Source organism: Lonchura striata, chromosome Z (assembly GCF_050655825.1).
Source record: "Lonchura striata isolate lonStrDom1 chromosome Z, ASM5065582v1, whole genome shotgun sequence".
NCBI lineage: Eukaryota > Metazoa > Chordata > Aves > Passeriformes > Estrildidae > Lonchura > Lonchura striata.
The window spans coordinates 16,372,845-16,400,492 of NC_140740.1; the positions used below are offsets into that span (position 1 = coordinate 16,372,845).

Below are 27,648 nucleotides of genomic sequence, written 5' to 3' on the forward strand. Positions count from 1 at the left end.
TCCATGTCATTAATCTGATAAACCTGAAAGGAGGACTTTCTCAAGAGAAAAAAGAAATTTGGAGGCAACAGATAAAAATCTTACTTAACTGTTAGTACAAGACAATCAAAAATAAAATATAAGCTGAGTAAAGGGATCATGTAGTAGTAGACAAAAAGTATTACAAAACCTTCATTAAAAAATAAAAATTTAAGCCAAAGCCCCCCTAAAAAATCCCAAACTTAAAACCAAACTAAAAAATCCCAAATTAAAAAAAATAAACCAAAGTTTGACTCTCAAAATTGTCTTGTCCTTCCCTTTATTCAGTCGGCAGTTGAGGTAGGAACTTTCAGTGCATTTGCATACAACTCTCTCTATAATTTTAATACTTCGGAGAAGAATTAAGACAACACCAAAGTGAACAGACTAGATACTCAGAAAATTCCCCTTAACCACCTCAAAATATTTCATTCTCTATCCTTGGTTTGGAACAGAACTTGTCTCACTTAATGGTGCTACTTTATAACACAGCATGAGGATGGAGAAAAGCATATTATTAATCCTGGATCCAATAGCTGCAGGTTTGTCATATCATTAAGTGTGTTTTGGTTTTGAACTTTTTCAGTTCCAAAATAAATTATTTCCCTTCTGCAGTGACATTTTGATCTACAAGTGTGTGCAAAGGTAATTAAAACAAAAATTTTTTGTACATTTTGCACATTTTTGTAATAATTATGAAGAAACAATAATCAATTATACACAGTACTGAAGTTATGCTATAAAGAGAAAAACAACACAAAATTTATAAAGACTTTGGGAAACATCTTCATGCTTCCTACAGTTCAACCCAGGTTTGCACTTTCTAGAAACAATGGTGTTCTACCAATGGACTGAATTTTACTATAACATATTCAGACGTCATTTTAAAGACCAGAGAATAAAATTAGCTCATGCATCTCTAGTAGGTAATATTATGCAGAAGAAAATGGATAATTTCTTTTGGAATTAAAAGTTTTGCTTTAACAATAAATAGAACAATATTTCTCAAATTAATCACTTAATGCTAATGCCTCATCAGCTAAATGAAGGGAATTATTCTAGTGCACTAGTGAATAATTCATACTATTAGCTTGCTAAAAATTTATCTTACCATCATCAGTACTACCTTATCATCAGTACTTAATCAAAGTACTTAATCTCTGTTTTTAATTTGTCCATCACTAATGTTTACTTACTTTTAGTACCAAAATACTAAATATTAATTTGGATAACTATACAAAAAAAAAAAAAAAAAAAACAAACTAATTCAAGGAAAAACAAAAGAAATCAAATTCAGTTCATGATTATCTTTATGTAAGATTGCACAAACCCCCAAACCACCCAAAAACCTTCACAACAGGAAAAGTCTTTCCAATCTTAAACCTTTTATTTAATTACGGTGCTACTGAATGATCATGTCAGAGAGCAATGTACAATAAAATGCAGTGCATCGCAAATAACATTTTAAAGCACATCAGTGTTGTTAACATAATAACACCCCATCCCACAAGACTTCTGCAAATATTTTCTTATATAAAATTAGTTGCTGAGCATTCAGCTTGAGGATGATTCACTTCTGGCAGGCATGACACTGCAGAACAAATAAGATGTCCTCAAAGGCAGTAAATTCCCTCTGTGTGTTACATATCATGGCCATTTAAAAGCAGCATTAAAATGTAAAAGTACGGACTGCTCACAGATCACAGTGGGGTGAAGACCACTATTGCAGAAGCAAGTTTCACAGATCCAATGTATATTTACATGCTTGTAGAAAAGATGAAGAACCAGAAAAAATATCTAAAGCATTTAACAATGTCATCTGCTAATGAAAGGAAAGTCTGTCCTGAAGGCATATCTGAGAATTCCTTCAACACAGAGCATGAGTATTCTCTTGCTGTGTTTTGAAACATAGCTATCACTCTGAAACTGTCAGAAAACGTCTTGCCCAGCAATTTTTAAGAGTAACAGCATGCAAAGCTACCCCTACTTGATGGATGTCTTCACAGACATCTATGACAAGTCACAGCAGTCGGACAAAGTCCCAAATATTTGGAGAAATGGGAAAGTTGTGTGCATTTTTAAAAGAGTAAAAAGAGGACCCTAGGGACTACTGGCAACCTCAGAGACCAATTAAATCATGGAACAGATCTTCCTGGAAGATATTTGAAACATAGGGAAGACAGGAAGGTGACTAAAGAAAGCCTACGTGGCTTCACCACTGGCGAATGACATCTGACTAAGTGACTGCACTCAACACTGGTTTGACTGCATCAATGGACAATGAAAGGGAATCTATCATCTACCTGGACTTCTGAAAGTCCTTCTGGCATGGCCCCACACAACTTTCTTGCTGATAAATTAGAAAGTTATGGACTTGATGGGTGAATTATTAGACGCATAAGGAACTGGCTGAATGGCCACATCCAACGAGTTGCAGTAAATGGTTCATTGTCCAAATGGAAACTGGTAACAAGTGGTGCTCCTCAAGGGTCCATACTGACACCAATGCTTTTTAAAATCTTCTTTATTGACATGGACAGCGGGACTGAGCTGCAGCCTCAGCAAGGATGCAGATGACACAAAGCTTGAATTTGAGGTTTTGAGTTTCAGTTTTATCACAGTTAATAAGTTTGAGCAGAGGGACAACATTAGATGGATCTTGGCAGGCCTGAAAAGAGAAATCATGTGACCCTTGAGAAGTTAATCAAGGCCAAGTGCAATGCCTGGTACCTGGGTCAGAGTAATCACCAGTTTTAATAAAAACTAGGGAATGAACAGATTGACAGCAGCCTGGCAGAGAAGAACTCAGAAATACTGGCAGATGAAAAGTTAGATACAAGCAAGCAGTGTGCTCTTGCAGCCTGGAAAACAAATCTTATCCTGGGCTGCATGAAAAGGGAAATGTGGCTAACAGGTTGAGAAAGGTGAATCTGCTCCTCTACTGTGCAGTCATGATACCTCATGTGGAGTACTGAATCCACCTCTGGACTTCTCAATACAAAAAAAACCCATCTGTTAGTTAGGATCTGACTCTTGGAATAAAAGATTTCTGCCATTCCCCCACAAAGAAAGAGTAGGGGTAATTCAGCCTGGGAAGAGAAGGCTCCAGGGAGACCTTAATGTGGCCTTTAAGCATGTAAGATGGAGCATAAAAGAAGGACAGAGAAAGACATTTACCAAGTCCTGCAGTGACAGGATAATGGGGAATGGCTTCAAACTGAAAAAGGACAGGTTTGGATTAGATATGAGGAAGACCTTTTTTTACAAGGGTGGTGAGGCACTGGCACAGGTTGCCCAGAACAGCTGCAGAATGCCCCATCCTTGCAAATGTTCAAGACCAGATTGGAAGAGGCTCTGAACATCCTGGTCTAGTAGAAAGCTCCCCTGCCTGTCATGGGGGTGAGACTCCATGGTCTTCAAGGCTCCCTTCCAATTCAAAGCATTTAATGGTTCTAATTACAACACAGAGCTTACATGAATCATCAGCAGCCCTTTAACTCCACATGCAGGAGAATAAATCAAATAAATGTCAGTGACTATGCAATATTCTACTGTCTATCTAGAAATCAGTATTACCTTTAGATCTGAAATACAGAAAACTCTTATGTCCCTACTCTAACAGAAAGTTCTAGTTAGATAGAAGCAACAGTTACAGTGACAGAAAATTTGTTGATAGATACCTAATACTTGGAGAATACTCTTGAGAAAAGTATACTGCAATTAAACATTCATAATGCAAATGAGCCTGAAGAGCTTGAAAAATCAAGTACTCTATGTTATTTCTCTTCTAGTCATGTAAGAGCTCAGATCACTGACTAGATTTAACCTGAAATTTTAATATCTTTTCTTATACTCTAGATATTTACTTCAAAACACATAATTGTGTTTTCATCAGGAAAGAAACAGAAGCACAGGAAATGCCTGCACATAAGCTATAATAACAGATAACAAATTCAGTTGATTATATAAATATTATATAAATATAGATGACTGACAAGCTTCTAGTCAGTGAGTACCTCTTACATATCTTTGAACAAATCTCACAGCACATAAAAACTCTATTGTGTCATTAAAAACAAAATCTCCCATGTGATGGCTGTATATTAAATAGACTTTGCACCACATATATATTTTAATCTAAAGATTTAAATAAAATTTCTCTTCATTTCAGCTAAGATTTTAAGTGAGATTGGGTGTCATGCTCTAGCTTTAACTCTAACTAATTTACTTCAGCAACCAAAGGAACAAGAGTTCTTTGACAATAATAGAATTGTTGTACACTGTAAATTGAACTAGCAAATGACAAGTGAGGAATAAAAAAGCTAAAAACAGTGTAAGGAAAGTTTCAGTTCTAAATATCCAGTGAGATTAAGTAAGAAGGGGCAACAGGGTTCCACACTGTGGTGAGATAATTAATTCCTTGGGATTTGAAGTCCAGCTAACTGTTTCTGTTTATCTTGAGATATCCCCAGAACAAAGTTTTTCCTTATTTCCATTACAACAAGACTTCATGAAATGGCTGAAGATAAATTCTTTGCACTAATATCCACAATTAAATTCTAAGGCTTATTTGGTCTGTGCTATAAACACAGACCAAGCCACTCAACCCACATTTAAAGTCAATCATGTTGACTTCAATCAACTTCAATCATGCTTCTCTGCTCTAACATATTAACACACACAGACCCCAGTCTCTTCAAAGGTGCCACTTTCAAAACTGCTGTCTTAGACTGTATTTCCAATTAATTGCTTATGGATAAGGACAAAGGGTAAGGCTAATGTTGGACACATTCACGATGCTTTGGTTATCCCTTACTAGCTACAAGGGCTTTAGTAGAGGAATGCAACTTAAACCAATTGCATAATACTTTTTGCCCTTACCTTCCTTTCAGTACACATCGATTCCTGCAGTGTCTTGGTTTTATTTCTGCTTTGTTTTTACATCTGCTTTTCAGAGTAGATGCTCTTGGACAAGTGAAAAGTAAGAAATGTGGCTGTTATACTATGCTGTTCTGTGAAATGCGTGAAGAAATAAAATGAAAAAAAATAAGAAAATAAATGTCTTTCAGTCACAGTGACAGTAAATACTTATGCAAGTTTTCAAAGTAATACTTAAGCAAAGAAATTAAAGGCAAATACATTCATATACTTCTAGGCATCTGGCCTAGTCCACACATTATGGTACATTTTCTCCCTCACTGTAATATACATCACTACAGTTTTTCCCACTTGGAGGAAACAATCCCATTAAAAATAGTGCTACTTCATTGAGACCTTCCCAAACAATTAACATCCTTTATGACAAAATCAGTACACCTACAACATGATGAATTTAATTTTACCAAGTCATGCATGTCTAAAGCACATCTGCATATGGAGTCAAAAAACAACAGATTTCGGACTTGCTCTGCTTTAATACTTGAAGATGTAAAATTTGAATTACATAGGCTGCCAAATTTCCAAATCCAGGCAACAAGACAAATTGTCAACACCCCCAGTACCAACAGGTAGAATAACATTCAAATCATTGTGCATTCACCACTCTCTAGGCCACCTAGAGGGTCACCTGTATGACCCACATAGCTGTGCAAGTACAGAGCTGACTTTTCCCATTTTTTAATTACATTTTCCCGTAAAAAGCAGCAGAGCCAGAAGTCTGAGTACCTGTGAGACTTGCTGGAGCACAGTGAAAGATTCGCACATCCCACCAAATTTTCAGTCCTAAATTACATGCCCAGGTTCCTTATGCTTGAATATGAAATAGAACCACCACACTAAGCCACTGTTCTTAGCCTTCAAGATGGGCTGTATTAGCTGTATTAAGTCTGTGTGCAAAGCTCTGGCAGCAGAACTAGTAACTCCAAGGCAGACTCACCACTGGCCATGGCTAAGACGACCAGTGATGAATGCAGCACCTATGTGGTAATATATTTAAGAAGTGGGTAATGCTGCTATGTACAAACAGTGAGAAAATGAGAGAATAACTCTGCAGGTTGGTGCAGAGGTAGGGGAAGGAGGTGCTTGAGATGCCAGAGCTGAAATTCCCCCACAGTCCATAATGAAGACCATGGTGGTGCTTCTGCAGCCCATGGAGGACCACAGGACAACAGATGTGGACTGGACTGAGTCCTGCAGGAGAAAGTGGATGCCCAAAGGAAGCTGTGACCCCATGGGAAGCACATGCTGGAGCAGGATTCTGGTGACCTCATGGGAACGAACAAGAGCTCACCCTGGACTAGCTTTGTTGGCAGGACATGTGACCTTGCAGGGGACCCACACTAGAGTAGCCCATTCCAGAGAGATTGTCTCATGGGAGGGCCCCACACTGGAGCAGTTTTTGAAGAACTGCAGTTTGTGGGAAGGACTAATACTGGAGAAATTAATTATGGACTGTCTGCTGTGGGAGGGCTCCTGCTCTGGAGTAGGGGAAAGTGTGAGGAGTCCCCCCCACCCCAAGGAGGAATGAACTGGCCACAACCCCCATTCCATGTCCCCCAGTAGATAGGAGATAGAGGAGATCAGGAGTAAAGTTCAGCCCAAGAAGGAACAGGTGAGGGAAAGGTATTTTTAAGATTTTTTTTTTTTATTTCTCATTATCCTACTCTGATTTGATTGGTAATAAATTAAAGTAATTTCTCCAATTCTAATCTGTTTTGCCCATGACAGTAACTGGTGACAGATCTCTCCTGGTTCTTGTCTTTCCCCTTGAACCTTTCATTATATTTTGCTTCCCCTGCCCAGCTGAGAAGCAAGAGCAATAGAGCAGCTTTGGTGGGCACCTGGGATCCAGATATTCCAGAAATAAAGTCTTTTCAGTCGAAGTGAAATATTCTTTTGCTGTTTTCTACTACTGTAGTTACTGAGGGCATTGATAGCCTATTAGGATTTAAGGCAAATCAGCATCTTTCAGAGAAGCAAGTTGAATCTGTTGCATAGCAATTAAATAAAACTGCAAGATGTTTATAGTTTTTGACTACATGTATTTTGGATTAAATTTGCTACAGACACTTTTTTTGAGATAAAATTCAGCTTTAAAATGCAAGCTTCTCCAGATATTTTAATCGGAGAGTTTTTATTTTCCTAATTTAGTTTATCAGCAGCTTTTACAACAATCTAGAATGGAAGGGAAAGGTACAATGTAGACAAAATAAGAATCATATTCATTAACTTGTCTGTTGAAGACAGAACTGTTACTAAAAGATTTGGATCAATTCCTAACCAAGACAGCAACCTAATCTCCATTAAATCATAGAATCTTTGAGTCATAAAATACTCTGAGTTGGAAGCGACCCTTTCCACCAATGTCTGACTCCTGGCCCTGCACAGGACTACCCCCAAGTCACACCATGTGCCTGACAGTGTTGTCCAAACACTTGAGCTCTCTCAGGCTTGATGCTGTGACCACTTCCCCGGGGAGACTGTTTGATTGAAGAACCTTTTTCTAATGTCCAACCTAACCCCACAGACACAGCTTCAGCCATTCCCACTACTCCTATCACTGATCACCACAGAGAAGAGATCAGTGTCTATCTTTCCTCTTCCCCTCTTGATGCAGCTATAGACTGTGATGGGACCTCTCCTCAGCCTCCTCTTCTCCAAGTTGAGCAAGTGACCTCAGCTACTCCTCATAAGGATTCCCCTCTACACTTTTTACTTGCGTTAAAAAGTCTCGGATTGCTCTTCCATGAATTGCTCACATTTACTGAGGCACATTTCTCTCTTAGGTAAGACCTATCAGTTCCCCATACAGTTTCTCTGAATCTGTCATACTCCAGTTTTGAAAGAACCAGACAACTGCAGAAGTCCAGGGCTCTAAACTTAAACCCATCTCAGTGAAATTTATGTTATTCTGGGGTGTTCATCTGATATTGGTAGCAGGAAATGCAAATGATTTGGTTGTATAACCAGTTAAACTAATTTGTCTAACAACCAATAGGCTCTAATTTGACTACTTTTGTCAATCCTTTTTCTTCTCTGTGCAAATTCAGCCAGGCCACTCAATCCCACAGTTGCTCTGTAGATGTTTAAACTCACCTTTGCATAGTTTCAATGTATGGTTTTCAGTGGAAACTGTTAATGTAATTTAACTCTCGTTTTCATATCTGGTTAGAACTATGATAGACAGTACTAACACCAGGCTAGGACTATGTTGTTTGAAATCCAGAAAGGAAGGAAACACATTTGGGTCACAGGAATACAAAGTAACACCATTTACAAGTCAGAAATAACAGGGAATAAATACTTTTAAGGTATACAAGTATCCAGGTCTCAGAGAGCTTGAGACAGGTATTAGGCATATTTAGACTGCTGTGCCTTCTGGTTGCTTAAAGACAGTCATTGCACTGAAACACGAAAAATCTTACTTTCCTGTGAAATTTCCTGCAGCCCAGGGAGTGCCAGATGCCTCACCAAATCAGAGATGGTGCATGTGACTGTGTAAATGACTTAGGTTAATGCAAATAGCTGTGAGTCACACTTAAGGCTAGCACATTGCCAAGACAATGTAAACATAGTAAAAAACATAGTAAAGCAGCACCTTCAACTTATTTGTTTGATGTTTGGTAATTTTAACAAAAAAAAAAGCTCTTTGAGATACAGCAACATCTCTGTTTTCTCTTCAAATAGTAACTTTTTTTTGTAAAATTTCTTTCTTTTTTATTACCTCTTTTAATGCTACCTCAAAAAACCCCCCAAAAAAAACCCCAAAAAAACACCCCCCCCAAAAAAAACCAAAAAACCCCAACTAAATCCCCCCCAAACCAAAAAGAAAAGCATGAAAAATGCCACAAAAGTACACAAAACCAAAACCAACACAAAACTAGAACTAACATTATGATCTAGACTGGAATGTTGAAAATTCTTTTAAAAAATTAAAGTGTTTGTGGAATGCTATTCCTGGAGGAGGAGAAGCTCTGTTTTTATATAATTTTTCACCTGTGCACATTTTCCTGTTAATTAGTTCTCATAATTTTAATTAATATATAGAACACTGCAGATGTAGCTCTCAAGATCCAATTTTAATTAAATATACTAGATGCAGCCATATTATGAAAGCTGCTGAATTGTGGTTAGTTCAAATGTATTAGCTTAAACAAATTAATTTGCTAAATGATTACCTAAATTTATCTAAATCTGCCAAAAATCTTTGAAGTGGATTACATTGTCCACACTGCAGAATTTGTCATAAGGAAAGCAAAAATACAGAGAAAATAAGAATGATAACGGAATTAACTTCAAGAAATATGAACAGGTAAGTTGTTTTGATCCGCAGACTCTTACTTTTGCTTATATACAAAGAATGGCTTTATTTGAAGACAGCAAGCATGAGCACAGTTCTCTAAACTCCTGATTGGGCAGCAGGGTACTGGTATTTCTACCAAAATATATTTGCATGAACTTGACTATTTTGTCCAAAAAATTCTTAACTCTTTTATGTAATGGTGGAAAGCTGCATCTGCTTAAATGGTGATCACATAATAATTACTCAAAGACTTGCTATTTAATATTTAACAAGCTTAATTTGTGCACTAAAATGTTCTCTCTAGCTGTAAAAGAAACTTTTCCTTAAATAGTGATATCCGTGTCTCAAAAGCTAAATGAAATAATTTCTCTGTTATCTCTCATTCTCTGAGCTATTCTGTTAGGCTCTCTGTAAGCTCAGAAATATATTTTGTCTATTTATATTTATAACATGGTTTTAATACTATAAATACTGTAAAGTTTTTGATGTTTGTTTCTACATAGCCTTTTCCTCCCTATTAATTATTAGCCCATATGAAACTAATGAATTCTCTGCCTCAAATAGGGCTTCATTATTTATATGCTTTGAAGGTCCCAAATGAAAACATCCCTACATTGAGGATAACTCTTGCTATACTAATATATCACAAGAATCTACCATATATTTACAGAAATCTACATTAAATACATAAAATTATTCTGATTTTACAAACTATTTCCAGGCTTTATTTCCTTCAGCTATTCAATATGAGACAGAAATCAGCTCAAACTCTTTTTTCATGTTTCATAAAGGGTTTCTACAGACTTCATAACGTATGGAGAAAGAAAAAATTACACCCCAGCATACACTCCACAATGTTTATTTCTATTACATTTTGGTAAGAGTGTTTGGATTTGCTTTTCATTTAGTACTTGTGCACTTTCAATATCCCCATAATTCCTCTGCTCCACCAGCTTAAGATTTTATGGATGATACATAAAACAACAGAACCCATCCAGGAAGCTGAACAAACTTTTTGAAACAAGATGCTTTTCTGCTCCTTCAATGTCTCTCCTGCATTTTTATAACCTGCCTTCCCTAATTCCTCTTCAGTTAATAATACCCAGCTGTCATCAAAATGGAACTTCATCTGACAACTCAAGAACCAAAACACACCATTCCATCCTCACCAAAAAGCCTTAAATTTGCTAGCTGAAGAGGCAAGAAGGAAGAGTGTTACACTCCTTAAAGCCATAGCTGGATGTTTCCAGAGCAACAACAGCAATTACTGGCCGAGGCATAGATACAGATGAGCCTCAGTCCTAGGAGAACCCACAGAAGCATGAAATTAATGAAAAATAATTGCACTATATCAGCAAAGAAATATCCTTCCTTAGACTGGAAGTGCAATATAAGAGGATTCTTTTCTTTTAATCATGGTAAAAAAAAAAAACAACAATAAAAACAAAACCCAAACAAAAAACTTATATTTCCTTAGTAAAATCTATTTAGGGAACAAATATATTTTACATTACAAAAAAAGCATTTGTTTTTTAGAATCTAAATCCCCTGTTCTGGTCTGAAAATCTTTATAAGTTCTCAAAGATGCTGAGCGATTCTAGACAGAATTTATTTAAATCCTTCATTTTCATGCCAATATGTATGTGAGCTATTAAATGTTTATTGCACAGGATAAAGAGAGAGCAAATCTACATCATTAGGATATGGTTTTGCTCTTAAATACCTAACTTCAACACAACATAGTTATTTCATGGGTTATTGCACTCTCTGTGCAACTGGCGGCAGGGGAACTATTGTGTGGCTAATTCTGATTGACTCAGCAGGGATGAGGTACCCAAAGAAAGAGGCAGGATTTCAACTCACTGCAAAATTTAACAACTGTGTGCCATACAAATCCAGCTCCCTCAGTTAAAACACTTAGCAGGCAGCTAAAATCCTGTTGGGAGCCTAAGAGCATGATCTACAAACCTACCCTGAGTGTCAAAATCATAAAGAAAAGTAATAATGAAAATTGATACTGAAGGACACTTCTTTTTGATGGTCACGAAGCAGCACACACAAAAAAATATACCCTCAACACCAGCCTGGTGCTGGCTATGGCTTGAGTCCACTTATGAAGGGGCAGACTGCCTGCCAGGAAAGGCTGTTCTGATGGTAGGAGGGTTGGGGTGTTTTTTCACTGTCGTGGTTTGACGCTGGCCCAATGCCAGGCACCAAAGAAAGCTGCTCACTCACCCTTCTCCTACCACAGCTGGGCAGAGGAGAGGAAAAAAAAAAAATCCAAAAAACAAATAAAGGTTCATGAGTTGAGATAAGGACTGGGAGAAAAGATTCCAGGGGCAAAACTAGCTCATCTTAGAAGTACAAAGTGAATTGCTAACAAAGTCAGATGAGGATTATGATAAGAAAATTAAGGCCTAAAACCACCCTTTTTCCCCCAACCCCTCTCTCTTTTTCCTACCAACACTGCAGAGGGACAAGGGAGAGGGAGTTTGGTCAGTATCACCTGAGGTTTTCTTCTGCTGCTCCGGGAGAGCAGTCCTTCCCCGTGAGGCCGTGTGGTCCCTCCCATGGGATACAGCTCTCCATGAACTGCTCCAGCATGGATCTGCTCTCATGAGCAGCAGTCCTACCAAAACAGCTGTGACCTGGTTACTCTTCCACAGGGTGCAGTCCTCCAAGGACAGGCTGCTCCAGCATAGAACAAGGGGCCCCTCCCTCCACCAGGTCTCCCACTGGATCACAGCCTCCTCCAGGCATCCACTTGTTCTGGCTTGGGCACCATCCCACAAGCTGCAGGTGAATCTCTGGATCCCCCGTGGATCACCACGAGCTGTGGGTGGATCTCTGGATCCCCCATGGATCCCCAGGAGCTGCAGGGGCACAGCTGCTTCACCATGGTCTCACCACAGCCTGCAGAGGAATCTCAGCTCTGGAGCATCTGCTGCCCCTCCTTCTACACTGACCTTGGTGTCTCCATGTTGTTTCCCTCACATGTTCTCACTCCTCCTCTTCTCTGACTAGGAGGAAAACTGTGCACAATTTGTTTTGATTTTCTTCTTAAATATTTTATCACAGAGGAGTTACCAACCTCTCTCATTGGCCCAGTTTTGGCCAGCAGCATTGTCAGAGGCGTCCGGGATTGACACTGCTCTGTGGATATTCTCAGTTCAGCCAGAGAGAAAAGGAGAGATTTCTACCAGGCTAAGCCTGGGAAAGAGTCCAAAATTAATGTAAACAATCTATTATCTCTGTTGTTGTTCAAATTGTTTATAGATATGTTCTACCACCATGTGCTATTCATAGTGCACCAATGGTTGAGATGTTTTTACTTTAAGACCAGTGAAATTGGTCCTTACAATGTGCTCTATAAAAGAGTGATGTATTTGAAATAAATCATTCTCTTCTTGCCCTCTGAACTGGAGTTTTTTCATTCCCATCCTGCCTCAAAAATGACACTGCTGGACATGGTGAAAGCTTCCAGCAGCTTCTCACAGAAGCCACTTCTGTGGACCCCCTGTGCTACTAAAAACCAGGCCATGCAAAACCAACACATTCACCCATGCCATGTGTCACTTATTTATGGATTATAGGAGTCTACAACTCTACAGGCAGGCAGACATCCATGGAATATATGTATGAAGTCAAAGTGTTCTATGAGAGGCTAAGTAAGGAATATATCACCAAAAAGATTAAGAGGGAGAATGTTTTATCTAAAAGATGCTTTATAGCAAAACTATTTGATCTAAAGGAACTCCTGCTGAAAGTTTTCAGATAAGTCAATTTAAAAATGTTCCTGTAAAAAGTACTATCACATCAGCACTTTCTGATTCAAAGCCTAATTATTTGGTATGTCACTCCACAAGAATGGCAGTGAAAGTAATGAAGGCACATCTCAGTTGTATTTGTAGAAATTAAAATTCTGCAAATCAAAATTTTATAGCTATTTACCAAAAAGACACACACATTTGCACATTTCACAATGTAATACTAAGTTTGGAATCTGTATCAATGAATTATTCAAATATGAGAAATTCATATTTAGAGGAAGAATTTTTCTTTTTTTCTGGAATTATATGAATTGTGCAATTTGGAGTCAAGGGTGACCTTAAAAATATAAAATACTACGAGAATCACTTTCTTCCTCTGAAAATACTGAATTCCCTAAAAAAACTATGAGAAAAAAGCCATCAGAGTAAACACTAAGAAAGAAAAACTTTGAAGCCAATTCAAAACAGAGTGAAAAGACTTGGTACCTGAATCAATGTTATATTAAATCAGAAATTTTATCAAATTAATGGAGTTCTACAATTAAAATTTTCTAAGTTCTAGAAAAATAATTTGAAACACATACTCCAAAATTTTGCTTTCATACAATCCATGTATAGAATTAATATTGAAGCTGTTGCTCTTTTGTCTAACTTGATGACATGAATCTGATCATGATATCATGTCTTTGCTGCAGTGCAAGGAAAACACAAAACCAAAAGCTGAAAAGGGAAAAAAAACTGGACTATTATTCCAGGTAGAACAGAAGAACTGTATTTAACACTATATGAAATACAGGAAAAATATGTAAATATTTATTTTAAACTTTAGAAGCTACCTCATCAGAAAACACTATTCTCAGTTTAGGACTAACTCACCAGTTACAATTAAATAAAGGTAAAACAGGCTGGTGCCCTGGTTTTGGCTGGGATAGAGCTAGTTTTTTCTCAATAGCTGGTACAGTGCTGTGCTTTGGATTCAGTATGAGAATAATATTGAAAACATGATGTTTTGGTTGTTGCTAAGATGTGTTTATTCTAAAACAAGAAGTTTTTCAAGTTTCATATTCTACTAATGAGGAGCTTCACAAAAGTTGGAAGGGAGCATTGCCAGGGAAGGTGATCTAAAGTGGCCAAAGAGTTACCCCACACCAAACAATATCATACCCAGTATATGTACTGGAGGAGTTAACCAGAAGGGCTATAATTATAGTTGGGACTGACCTGTCATCACTCAGAGAGTAGCAGCTATGCATCACTTCTTTGCATTATTATTTTCATCAGAGAGTTTCTCTCTCTTTTCCTCTCTCTCTGTCCCTATTTTTATTATCATTTTCAGCAGCATTACTAATAAAATCACACTCCAGCATAGTAATTTACTTTATTTAAATTATTAAACTGTTCTTATGTCAATCCACAAGTTCTGCAATTTTTTTTTTAATTCCCTTCCCCATCCCTTTGGCATGAGGGGAAAGTGAATGAGTGGCTGTGTGATACTGAGTTGCTGTAGTTAATCCACAACAGTGGGGTCAGTCATCTTTCCAGTCTATGACCCTGGTCAATAATACATTGGATGAGGATAATTTAATTTTCAGACCCTGGTTTATCCTTAGCATTGCAACAAGTGCAGCAAGGGTCACATTTTTTGCAGCTCTAAGATGGAGCATGCAGTGTGTCATGGCACCATGGCCTCATGACTCTTACTTCACTTTACCAGCCTTGCAGAACATAGCAATGTAGTGGCATCTGCTTGAGACTTGACATAAATTAAAGCTAGAAAGAGCACTTAACAGTTTTGTTGCACACTCACCACAAAACAGAAGTTCTCTAAAGTTCTTAAGACCCTAATCATACTGGCATGTGTACACCAGGCAACAAACACACCATCTGTGATACAACACCAAGCGTTTAAGTATGAGATTAAAAACATAATTTTCCAGCTGCTCTTCCCTTCCAGGTATTTGCATATAAAATTTTCATAGATGATAAAGAAATTAGGTTTCTTGAGAAAGATCAATTTGCTTATTTACAAAGATTGGAGACTCAAATTACAGGAAATTCTTATCCTGGAGTTAATGTTCCTTCATAATTGTGACATGAATAATAAAAATTCACTGTAAAATATACTGTTGTTGATTTTAACTCATATAGTAGATTAGATATTTTGCACTAAAAAAAACCCCAAACCAGACCTGAAATACACAGAGGGAAGAGGAGGTTGTTTTAGAATACTTACTGTCATAACACTGAATATCCTCAAGGCTCACCCATGTGTTATGAGTTTATATTATGTGAGCCGATTAACTGTTACACCACTTTGACCCACTTTTGAACTATTAGTCTTCAGTATTCAGTATTCTGTGGCACTTCAGAAGCGTCAAAAGCAGCCATTTTTAGCATTTTATGTCCTAAAACATATTACTGAAATACTAATTGATTTGGCAGTGTCCTGATGTGTCTTTCACATAGTTCTAATTAGTCCTATGTCTCAAAAAACAGATTCTGGAGAAAGAATTCAGAACACTAATCTAGCTATGCATGTATCTATCTCTTCACCAAATTATTTTCTACCATACAACAATACTTATTGACTTTATTGTTATTCTTATTGACTTTAAATAAAGACAAATTCAATATTTTTCTCAGAATTAACTTGCATGTCATGGGACTAGATATTTTCTTAAAATAATGAAAAGAAGGAAAGGAACTCAGCAAGAAGTGAATAAAGTAATGGATAGCTGCCTTAGAAAAAAGTATGAGACAAAATATAGTGAAGCTAATACATTTACCATGTCTGTCATAGACCACTAAGTTGCATGACAGCTGAGTGGTGAAGTACTTCCAGAAATTTCTTATTTAACAGAGAATTTGGGGGATTATGTGGGGTTTTTTTAAGCTATATAGAAACAAACAAAAAATGTAATGAAGCTGTCATGACTGTTTCTAGAATTTAAGATTATGAAATTATTAATTTAATTTGAACCAGACTTCGTGGGAGATGGGAGACGTCAATATATATCCCAGATGTTAATGACACAACAGATGTTCAGAGAATATATACATCTATAATTAAAACATCACCTCAAAATTCATCCATTCAAAGCATGTTGATTTACATAAAATTCTGACTGATATTAAATAAAAAGAAAACAAAAAACCAAACAAGCAATCTCTGTGTAAACAGATTTTTTCTTTTGTTTTTGTTCTATATTGGAAACAAGCTATACTCCTGTAGGTTTTTATTTTCCTCAAATTCAGTCTAAAGGGATGTTCCCAGGACAAAAAGAGTTCAGGGTAGGCACATATGCATAAACAAAAATTTCTGACGAGGGGATCACAGGGGGTGAGGGGCTTATTAATACATATGTGTCAGAACCTTCATTAGAAAAAGTCGCCCAAAATATTTACAATATCACTACCAGCTTCTACAGAAATAGGTGTCAGTCACAAAACAAAACATTTAGGACTTAAAAGAAATCATTGCACTACACAACCAAAAAAAAAAAAAAAAAAAGACAAAGGAAAAAAGTAATAACTTCAGTGTGCCAGATATACAAAAGAAACTTTGGCCTCACTGTCCCTTTGCAGACAAGGAATACCTTTGCTGTAGTAAAACATAATAATTTGGCTTGTCTTCCTCCCAGAGATGTCACCATCTGCAGTGAACTACAAAGGGCCTTCCAGAAACTCTAGTCAGAGTGGGAAAGTGTTCCAGGTGCATGTCTTCATTTTCAAACAATTCTTATGGAATTGTTATTCTAAAACATAACTTCAAATTTTCAAGAGAATTTGTTTATACATGTTAAAAACTATGTTTTCTAATTCAGTGAGGAAAATTGAGTAGACCATAGACAATATATTCAAATACTGAAGGGTCAGGGTTTGGTATACATGCATGTACATTCCACATTTCAAATGTAATCACTTGTTTTGAAAACAGCATAAATTGATACAGAATTTCCAAAATCCCAAGATATTTCAGTATATATCTATGGAAGATTTGATTGTGAAACATTTTGGGAATTAAGTTATTTATCCACCCAGACAGACTGTGAAACTGATGAGTAAGAGCTATACTTATTATTCTATTTAGACTTGTTTAAAGGGAATAACAAGCACATCTAAACATAATATTAAGTATATACACAACATGTTGAGACACATACCTAGCTGTCTATGAAGGAGGGAGGGAAGAGGAGGAAAATAACATAAGGAACAAAAAGTCAAGATGGCTAAATGTTTGCACTTACACACTTGTGGAGGTAGCTTCTCAGACAACAGGAGGGAAGTGGGTGGATACAAATGTCAGTCACGGCCCAGGATAAAGTATAAAACAGCATAATCAAAAGAGATTAAAAGTATTAGGAGGCCTTTGAATTTTATGAAGAAAAGGCAGAGAAAGAAAAGGTGATTCTTGAATAAGGCATGTTAAAACTGGATGGGGCAACAGATCTGGGGGTGAGCCACAACCAAGAGCAGCGAGCTACTTGTATGCCTACCCAACAGCTGAAAAGCCTGAAAGACTGGCAGAATGGGCAGGACAGAGTCACCACAAAGAGTGACAAAGAGAACAGGCAGTAGTAAGGGGCAGTGCCTTAAATGTTAATTCTCTGAAAGATTCTGACTACAGGAGCAGTTGCTTGTGCATTGAAGAGAGTGGTAAGAAGATCAGGAGGAGGTACAGGACCAGCAGGTAAAGAAAAAGACAGGAAAATGAAAATGTGACCTGAGACAAGCAAGATGCTTTTTGGTACAGAACAAAAGAACTCTTTCTATCAGCTTCATTGAGATGTGGCAGCTCATGATAAATAGGAATGAAAATCACTATCAATCTTCAAGATACTTAATAGGTATTTTTGCTTTCACTGTTTTCCAGTTGTGAATATTTGCTGTGTCAGTATTTTCAATTGAAAATACATAATCCACCAGAATGAAAACTTCCTATGGAATTCAAACACACTATTTCTGCTAAGAATAAAAGAACATTAAAAGAAAACAATAAATCTGAAATTACATATTTTATTCTTTGAGAAATAATTAATTTTTGAATAGTCCAGAGTGTGGTCTTTGAAAAATGCAATTTCCTTCTCTGTAAATAAAGCCTACTTGATCTTAGCTTTTCTGATTTTGGCCCAATGTCAGCTGGAGTTAAATACATAACTTCATGAATCTTGGCCAATCCAAGGCAGCATCTGCCTTTTCTCTTGGTCTTGAGACCTGCCAACCAGCATGCTACTTTGATTGATGCAAGAATGTGAATGGTATCCTCTGACAGAGCAGGGATTTCCTCTCCTACAAAGGAGTTCCTGATTTTTTAGTTTCCATAGGTGCTGGAAATCAACTTAAAATGCCATCCTCTGCACTGTCTATTTTTCCCACGCCTAAATATCTTCCTGAAGTAGAACTAATATAGCATTTCTATTAAAATACCTATTCCTACATGCCCAAAGTTTGAAAATGAACTCACGAAAGCTAAAACAAAAATTAATCTAATTAATCTTTTTTGATTCAAAAGGGATCTCTGATAGACAGAACCATGGACCACTCCCATGGTTTTAATGGATTTATTCCAGATTTTCAATCAGAACTGTATGATGAGAAACTCTTTTGGCCTGTAAAAATATGCATTTAAACATATAACATGTATACTCCAACACTTCTTTGAGGGCAGCATTGCAACCTTATTGATGTCAGAATTACATCATACAACTTAAATATTGCTTCACTATTTAACTGTCTCTTGTCCCTGAATGCTTTGGAACAAAATAGAAAATGGATTTAGCTAAACTGTAGGTGCTTGGCACCAGATTTCTCTCTTATGCGCAGGCACTGCAAAGCACATATTTATTTTTGAAACCCCAGAATACCAGATACTAGAGGGCTAATTTGCTCTTCCCCACAGAACATATGCTCAGAGGGAAATCCAACAAATAGTAGGAAACAAAGAGTTAGATTATTTAAATAAATAAGTGTAGGCATTGATCTGTCTATCTGTCTGCAAAGATCCAGATGGAGAACCACGTGTAGTTAACCACACTTGAATCTGAATGTCTGAGGACTATTCTACTAAACTAGGAAGAATGTATAAGATACTGTGCTCATAGAGGCAGGGCAACATCTGTAGGAGAAACTGCTTGTTAAATCCTAACTCATGATGTGAAGAGGCAAGAATGATAAAAAGTAAGCAGGTGAAATAGAAAGTTAGAAAAATTTGTGCATAAACTTGAAGGTGGTTCATTTAAGCACAAAGAAGTGACAAATAATATCAACCCTCCCATTTAAGCAGCTGGACTACATTTGAACTGAAAAGCAGGAATTATGTGAAATCTGAGTGATTCAGAAGGTGCCAGGATAACGAAACATAGAATAGAAAGTTCTGAAATCAACCAATATGCCAAAACTTTGGCAATACTTCTGGGAAGAGTGGGATTACTTGTGCAATAAGGTAAATCTTTTGTATTAGAGTCCTGAGAAACAACATGATGACATTATTCACAAAGGTTCCCCAGTATGTCAAATTGTCAAAATAAAGAATCAACTTTTTCTTTTAACCTAAGCAGACTGCACTGGGGCAAACAAATAGAATGAACAGTTTTCACTGATAAGTAAGATGAGTCAAATTCCCAGTTAGTTAAATATTCCCAGTTATTCTTAAATAAAATGCCAAACACTACTGAAAAGGAAACACTGTAACTACTAGATTTATAATTGAACTGATATATATTTTCAGAAGAATGTGACATTTTTCCCTGAAGATGCAAATAAAAAAAAACCTAGCAAAGCATTTTAAATATGCAGGAAAGTGTATTTTTTAATAAATATGTAGAGTGTGTGTTCATGTTTTAATATAATTGCCCTGTATAACACAAGCAATTTTTGCCAGACAAATACTATATTATATTCTACCTAAAAAATTAACAAAGTTTTTTAATGGAAAATTAGAAAAAATTCCTGATGTAGCTGTCACAGAGGTGACACTCCTCTATATATATATATGCTTATTCAATTGGAATGAAGTAATTCAACTTGTCATCTGACCTGAAAGTACCATTTGTAGCAGCTGTCAAAACAATCATTAAGCAGAGTAGTTTTTCATATTTTCCACATACACTGTTTTCAGCGATTTTCATTTAGATAATGTTAATTGAATAATATGTGATTATATTTCTGATTATACTATAATCTCATACAAATTAATTAGCAAAATCATCACTACATGAGCACACATCAACATTATAGTTAACAAGCACTTTGGAGTTCCATTCCTCCCTTAAAATACAAAGGAAAAATTGCTCAAATTTCTAAAAGGACATGCTGTTTTCAATCATCTCAATATTCACCTGTAGCATTAAACATTACAGTGCAATCCAGTTTTACAAAATCCACCCACAAGAGGGGTTGAACACACCCAGCACTTCTCAAGAGGATATTTCTTCCACATTCCTCAGCCTATGTTAATGTCACTTATTAATTTTCATAAGGGCTTTACACTGCAAAAGTGACATATATGTTGAAATGTATACATATACACAGTGTCATCCCCTGCTGAAACTGATACTAAGCAAACATCAGGAAATACCATTCCTTTCCTTTCCAAGACTGAGTCATGTTTCAGTGGTAAGGATATGTTTCCTCTGCAAAGTGAAAGAATTCTATTTTAAAAGTTATATTAACCATCCTGCTGTTCTCTTGAGGATATTACATTATAACTGAAGGTTGGTTGGAATAATTTTACTTACTAGTTTCATTGAATTTTGCTCAACTATAGATGACATCTGAGCTTTTTCTCTGTATTCAACATATCAGCAATAATTTTTATTTTCTACTTCTCCATGTTTCAAATTAGAACATTTTTTCCCCATGTATTTAAATTGGAAGTGGTTTTACCCAATGCCTTACTCAATGTCCACATCACTGCATAATACAATCTTCCAAGAATAACAAGGACAACTGAAGGAAGAAAAATACCTTTTGAGAAACGAACAGGTAAATAAGAACCCATTTTTAATTAAATAATATTGCATTTAACTTTCATTTGGCATCTTACCACAAAACCAGCCTGCAGGACAGGAGTGCATCTATACACAGATGGGCTGTGTTACTGGGACTTTCCTGCTTTTATCAAAGAGGAGCATGGAGGTTTGGAGCTCTATGCAGAGATTAAGGACAGGGTATAAACAATATTCTAGGGGGAGAGGGAGAATACATCAGTCTGCTTAGAAAGGTGATTAGCAACAACTATCTTCTCATTACCAGTCAGATACTTGTATAGTACAAAAATAAAAAGCAATTGTGGGCTCCCTACTGTGACTTACATAAGATACTCCTTCCCTGTTTCAGCAGCTTTCCAGTAACCAACCAAGCACAGCAGTATCCTATCACAGCAATACTGAAGGGAAGACAGCAAGAAGACAACTCATTTTCTTTGCTACATACGCATTTGAAATAGAAATTTTAAAAACCCATCCTACACAAGTGTCTAGAGAACTATGTTCTTTAGAAAAGAAAAAAAAGCATCCAGTATTTTACTTCAATATTAACTGTTGGGTGCATCTTTTGCTAGCATTTGCACATAAACCAAAGCAAATATTTTCTGGCAGTTCTGAACTTCAGTTGGCTTCAGTCACCCTGTGCCTGCTATAAAAGCCAAATACAGCAGCTTCCTCATCAAGATGCTACTGCGTGTCTCTTAAAAACACAGTGAGAAGTAAAGATAGAATCAATATATTCTATGAAAGCAGTAACTATAAAAAAAATAGGCTCAATTGAAGTGAAGCCTGAAATAAGATTAGAAAATGACTAATCTTCCACTCTGATTGTAAAAATACCCAAGACACAGAGCTACATCCTTCACAGTCTTCCTCTGGTGTTTTGTACTGTTTGTTTTGTTTTAAAAGCCCTTTTATATCAAGTAGCAGGCCTGAATTACAGAAACTATATAACCCTGTTACAGGAGGCTCACAGCTGTGCTATGAAGACAAGCCCCCCCATCAACCGTCAGTGAAATGAAAGAATGGAAGAAAGAAGAATAAACTGCTGCATTTAAACACAGACAGAACATGATTTTCTTAATAGATATTGTATCACCTAAGTAGAGGAGCATAAGGAGAGACAAAATGTACAAAAGTGATATTGGATATCATATCATATTTTGGTCCTACTTGGCTTGACATATATCCACATGTACACACCCACAGCTCCAGGCTTAGGCTGCTCCTGGGAAAGCTACCCTACAACTCTGACACCAAAGTACTCAAAAGCCCCCAAAACAAACACAAAACCAAAACCAGACCAAAGAACAAACAAATAAACCACAAAACAAAACAACCCCAGTCATTTAGTGTTAAATGTTAGATAACTTACACAAGATCATTTTCTGTGAGATAGAGACGAATGCTTTTAGCTGTCTCAATTCAGGGCTTTCAAAAACAGGGAAATCAGCATTGGAAAACCTAGGTGGTCTGAATCATCACTGTCATCTCCAGAAGATGGCACTAGCCACCTTTATTATATTTCAAAAGAATATATTTTCACTTACTATTGTCTTCATTAATGCACACAAAACTTGTCATTTTCAGTCTTATTTGCTTTTGAAGAAACAAAGTAGGCTGCAAATGGTTTTCCCAACTTACATCTGCTTTGTAATGATTTACTTCTTTTGCAGCATTGGACTTATATTACTAAAATGTATAATATCTCAATTGACATTGAGTCAGTTGAATTAAATTGAGATAATTTTTTCTTTCAAAAATGTCATTATGAAAACAGAATAAACCAGGTATCTCCTAGAAGCCTGTCTATTTTTTTTGAAATTATAAAAACTAATTATCTTAAACATCATAATACAACCATAACACTATTAGAAAAACATTTGTTTTGTCTTTATGGAAAATATGCTGTATAAAACATCAATGAATTTAAAAGATATTATTTTCTCCACACATTGCAGTAAATTTCTCATAATTCTGATTGTTGCTTCTAAACCAGGGATGGAATGTCATTACTTTAGTAATGACAATAATATTCCTTTGTGGGATTATTACTGAAATATCTTCATCTTTTTGCTTGATAGAAAGAGCACTGCATTATTTTGGGGTCACATTTGCAATTCTAACTTATTTCAAGTTCAGATCATACATGACCTTTGAGTCCATGCACATTTTGGAACATCCCACTGAAAAAAACTTTTGCAAAAGTAAACACAAAAATGTAGGAAAAAAAAATAAATCTACAAATGTAATTTTTATATTTGGGAAACATTCTTTCATTCACTAATTTTTATCTGAATTTAATACAGCCACAATTTTATTTTCCCCTAATTTCTCCTCTCTACTTGTAGCACAGGGACACAGCTGGGCTACAAGTCCCTGCCTGTTACAGTATCAAATCTTTTTCCTGCTGGCACTGACATTTCCACCTTCTCCTTTTTTCCAATATTACCACTGGAAGTTTCAACATTTTTAACCAGCATATAAAAGACCTGTTAACAAAGTCAAACAACAATACTTAAATACATTGTGAATGAAGTTACCAATACCTGCTGATACACAGAAAGCTTCAAGAAATACTTGCACTTTAATATATTTTGTTTGGGTTCATTAAGACATTTTATCCTTTCTTTGCTCACTAGTCTATAGATTAACATGGGACATACTATTTTCGCTCCACTTTTTTACAATTCAAACTGACTTTCTGGGTATTTTTTTTTTTTTTCTGTTTCTGCATTAGCTGTCAACATACCACTCTCATCACAGCCATCAGAAGCCCCTGACTGAATAGGTTTCTTTTTCCCCATGATTCTCCTGCAGTTCTCCAGTCAGCAGGTTCCAGTACTTTATCTGAATAAAGCCTGTGAAGTTACATTTTTTTGTGTATGCAAAGGCCCTTGAAGAAGCTGAAAGATGTGTTGGTTAAATATCACGCCCAGGGCACAGCTCTCAGTCTGCAAATGTAGGTAGGCTCCAGACTCCTCAGGAGTTGCACGGAGCAGCTCCCTACACACTCAAGATGTTTCCTCAGAGCTGCCTAAAGCAAGGGGTGGGGCTGCAGGACTCCCCTGGGGGTTGGAGTGGTGGGCCATGGTGTAATCCATGAGACCTACACCCATCTGGAGCTGGACCAGGAGTGGAATTTCAGTGGCGACCCCCACTGCAGGCTGGCTGCTGCGGCCAATGGACACAAACTGCTCTGCTTTTCAGGAAAGCCAACACCAGTTCTGCAAGACTGGCTGTAAAATCTTACTTCATGGTATACTGAATTTTCAGTGTGTCTTTTTTGTAAGCAAAATGCCATGCAGTGCACAGGCAAACACTGAGTATAAAAGTAGCCAGAGATTTTCAGGCAATTTCATTTAGCTTCAAAATAATCCCACAATCAAAGATCAGTACAAGAAGAAGATAATTTAAATGACAGGATTTATTTAAAACTGCCTAGTCTAATTTCAGATACTTGTGCAAATCAATGCTATTCAATGCAGTAAAGTATTTTCTTTACCAGTGGTAAGAATCACTTTTATTTTAAAGAGTGATAATTCATAATACAGTATCTCCCATCTTGAGAAGAAAGGAAGGATGTAACCTAAAGACTTCCCTGGAGCATATCCCAAGAATTTGCAATGAATCTTTCACTGCAATTTATTTGAATTTTATTTGAATTGGTTTAGAAGTGCTTATTTGAAATTAAGAGGAGTAGATTTACTTCTAAGCAGAAAGAAAAACAAAGGCTGCCAAGAAAAGTTTCTATTAAATACCTCTCAAACTGAATTACAACATACTTTTCAGCATAAATTACTGCTAGATATATTTTCATTTCCCTCTGCATAAGCAATACAAAAAACCCTGAATATCCCTCATCAAAACACACATATTTGATTATATTTAAGGATATACCACAAAAAAGTTGTTCCACTGTTGATTAAAAAAAAAAAAATTAAATGACACTTCAAATCACATTGACATGTAGTTTTCATACCATATATTTATGAATGGTGGCCTGTTTAGAGGAAAATAAAGAAGAAAAAGCCTAGCTGTTTTATATAGCCTGATGTAGTTTAAAAAGCAATCAAATTTCAAAAAGAATGCACTTCTGGCATGCTACTGACCAGAGAGGACCAAACCTGCTTTCTAGGCTGTAACCAATTTCTGAGAGCTCAGAAATTGGGCAGATCTGAAAACAAGGACATCTGATCAGATGATCAATCTCCTGGAACCTCTGAACACCATGAAGAATTTCAGTGCTTGACCATTTCAATTACATATTCAAAGACTTGTGAGCTGACAGTGGATGTAGGATTTGTCCTCAGCATGGAAGACAGAGCTGAAGATATTGACAAAATTAATTCACAGAAACACATTAGGAACATCCCAGAATGAATAGAATGAAACATTTAAACAATTTTGAAACATTTTGAGAAAGGAAACAAAGTCATTTTCATGTAGCAATTTACATCATGGCAACTAGATTTTTCTGCTCATACCTATTTGTCATTAGACCCACAGATGCCACAAATGTGGGATGAGGAGCTGCAAGCAGATGGTTGTGCTTCAAACATGAGGGACCCTACCAAGCTGGAGAAACAGGCTGACAGTAGCCTCAATTGGTAGCCCTCAACAAAAGAAAGTACGAAGTCCTGTCACAGAAGAGGAACAACTTCAGGCTCCAGCATAGGCTGACTGGAATGTGTCTTTTCAGAAAATGCTGTGGAGTTTCTGGCAGACAACAAAGCAAAGACCAAGGTCACCCTGAGTGCATTAGGAAGACCACTGTGAGCAAGTGAAGGGACATGGTCTTTTGCCTCTACTCAGCACTGGTGAGGCTGCATCTGGAGTGCTGCATTCATCCCTGGACTCCCCACTAAAGAGATACATGGAACCACCATGGAGACAGACCATGTCCTAGATTGCAAGGCAAGATGTATTCTATTTGCTATCTGTTGGAGGTATGGCAGCTATCTTTTGTTAATTGGGCAGTTTTCTTTAGCTCCTCCACAAACTGATCCTCCCCCAACAGGGAGACATCTGCTGATAATGGGCTATTGAATGTCACTGCATGACTGACAAAAGCCACAGCATCCCATTGTGAGATGCTCTGCCCAGAGGATATTCTTAATTGGATATAATCTGAGGTTTTGGCACACCAGACTCAGCCTTTCCACTGGATTCCCAGAGAAATAGCTGGGTCTTTCAACTAGACCTTCAGAAGGAGACTACACCCTTTTACAGGATCAGTGTTCCAACAGAACCACATCGGCCACTCCAGGAATGCTGCAGCCATTCCAATTCCAAACCCTGACCCAAAAGGGTGTCAGGTTGTAATCTGACTCTGTCAGTGTTTTTTCTTCTGAATTATTGCATGTATTTTTTTTTTGTTGTTTTATTTTCCTAATAAATTGTATTTCTGACTTGGAGTCTCTTACTTGTTTTGCTTTCAAACCAGAACAGACCAGCAAAGGGTCATGAAGATGGTGAAAGGCTTGAAGCAACTGTTGTCATATGAGGAGGTGCTAAGAGGGATGGACTGGAAAAGAGAAAGCTCAGTGATTTTATCCACATATATCCAGATACCTGATGAGGAAAGAAAAAAGCATGGGTCAAGGCTTTCCTCAGTGGTTCACAGTGACAGGACAAGAGGCAATGGGCACACACTGAGATACAGGAAATCCCACCTGAAAAGAAGGAGGAGCCTTTTCAATGGTGATTAATGGTTATGGATGGGCACAGCTTGTCCAAAGAATCCCTGCAGTGTGTCTGTCCTTGGAAATTTTCAGAAACAAGTGGACACATTTCTAGGCAACCTACTGCAGCTGACCCTCTTCTGACCTGAGGGTTAGAAGAACAGCTAGCTCAATACCACTGTGGGATTTCTCATGATGAATTTTGTGCCATTTTTTGATGAATAGGAGCAAAAATTGTTTCTAGGTGAGTCTTTTGAGGGTCCTTTCAAAAACTCTTAATTAGAAAACATATTGAAAAAAGTGTAATGAAAAGTTAGGCCAAGGTAAAGTTGACTGGGACCACAACAACAGCCCAATTTATTCAAGGATTTTATCTTGATTCCACAAAATCAAAAACTCTGTCTCAATAATGACATTATTTTTTATACCATATTTAGGAAATGTGTTCAAAATTCAAATTACATTATGTAATAGCTATAAAAAAAGTCCTCTTTTTCAGGAGAGGAAACAGCTCTAATCTGATTATGTCAGCCTGAAACACCTATCTTCCTCTGACCTTACTGTGAGTCTTGTGGTTTAAATCAAGACACAGCAGAAAATATTAGGAAGAGAATCTCACTATGCTCTAAGTAGAATGAGTTTATTTTAAAAAGCACAAAGGGACCTATTATCTCCCTTAATAAGATCCTTCAACCCAGAGACCCTTGGGTGGTCAGCAGAGGAAGCCCATGCTTGAGCACACATCACTGCAGCACAGTTCAAAGTAACACTTCCATGAGTCTTTCATGGGGAAAACAGCAACAGCACATAAATTTACAACAGGGAGTTTGGGTTTTGGCATGCCAGCTTGCAGAATGAAATGCAGAAACTTTTTCAGGGGCCCAATCTGTTCAGATATTGTATGAATGACAGACAGGACTGTCTAAACACATCTGTGATTGTGAGAGATT

The 27,648-nt window shown here is 37.0% G+C and overlaps 1 protein-coding gene and 1 long non-coding RNA gene across 3 annotated transcripts in view; one reads left to right on the top strand and one right to left on the bottom strand.

The window, feature by feature from the left end:
* LOC146763665 (uncharacterized) overlaps positions 1-26,786 on the top strand; it is a 33,978-nt gene extending 7,192 nt beyond the window's left edge. Inside the window, exon 3 of the long non-coding RNA XR_014951191.1 lies at positions 21,980-26,786. This is a non-coding gene — a long non-coding RNA (uncharacterized LOC146763665). The remainder of the gene's footprint in view (positions 1-21,979) is intronic.
* The window catches only part of TRPM3 (transient receptor potential cation channel subfamily M member 3), a 406,874-nt gene that overhangs the window by 334,946 nt on the left and 44,280 nt on the right, over positions 1-27,648 (bottom strand). Inside the window, exon 1 of one of the 2 annotated variants that reach the window (XM_077790277.2) lies at positions 4,900-6,072. The exons of the other annotated variant lie outside the window; for it this stretch is intronic. Coding sequence (XP_077646403.1) covers positions 4,900-4,917 — 18 coding nt within the window. The 5' untranslated portion in view covers positions 4,918-6,072. Of the gene's footprint in view, positions 1-4,899; positions 6,073-27,648 lie in introns of those variants that run through there. 2 annotated transcript variants of the gene reach the window in all.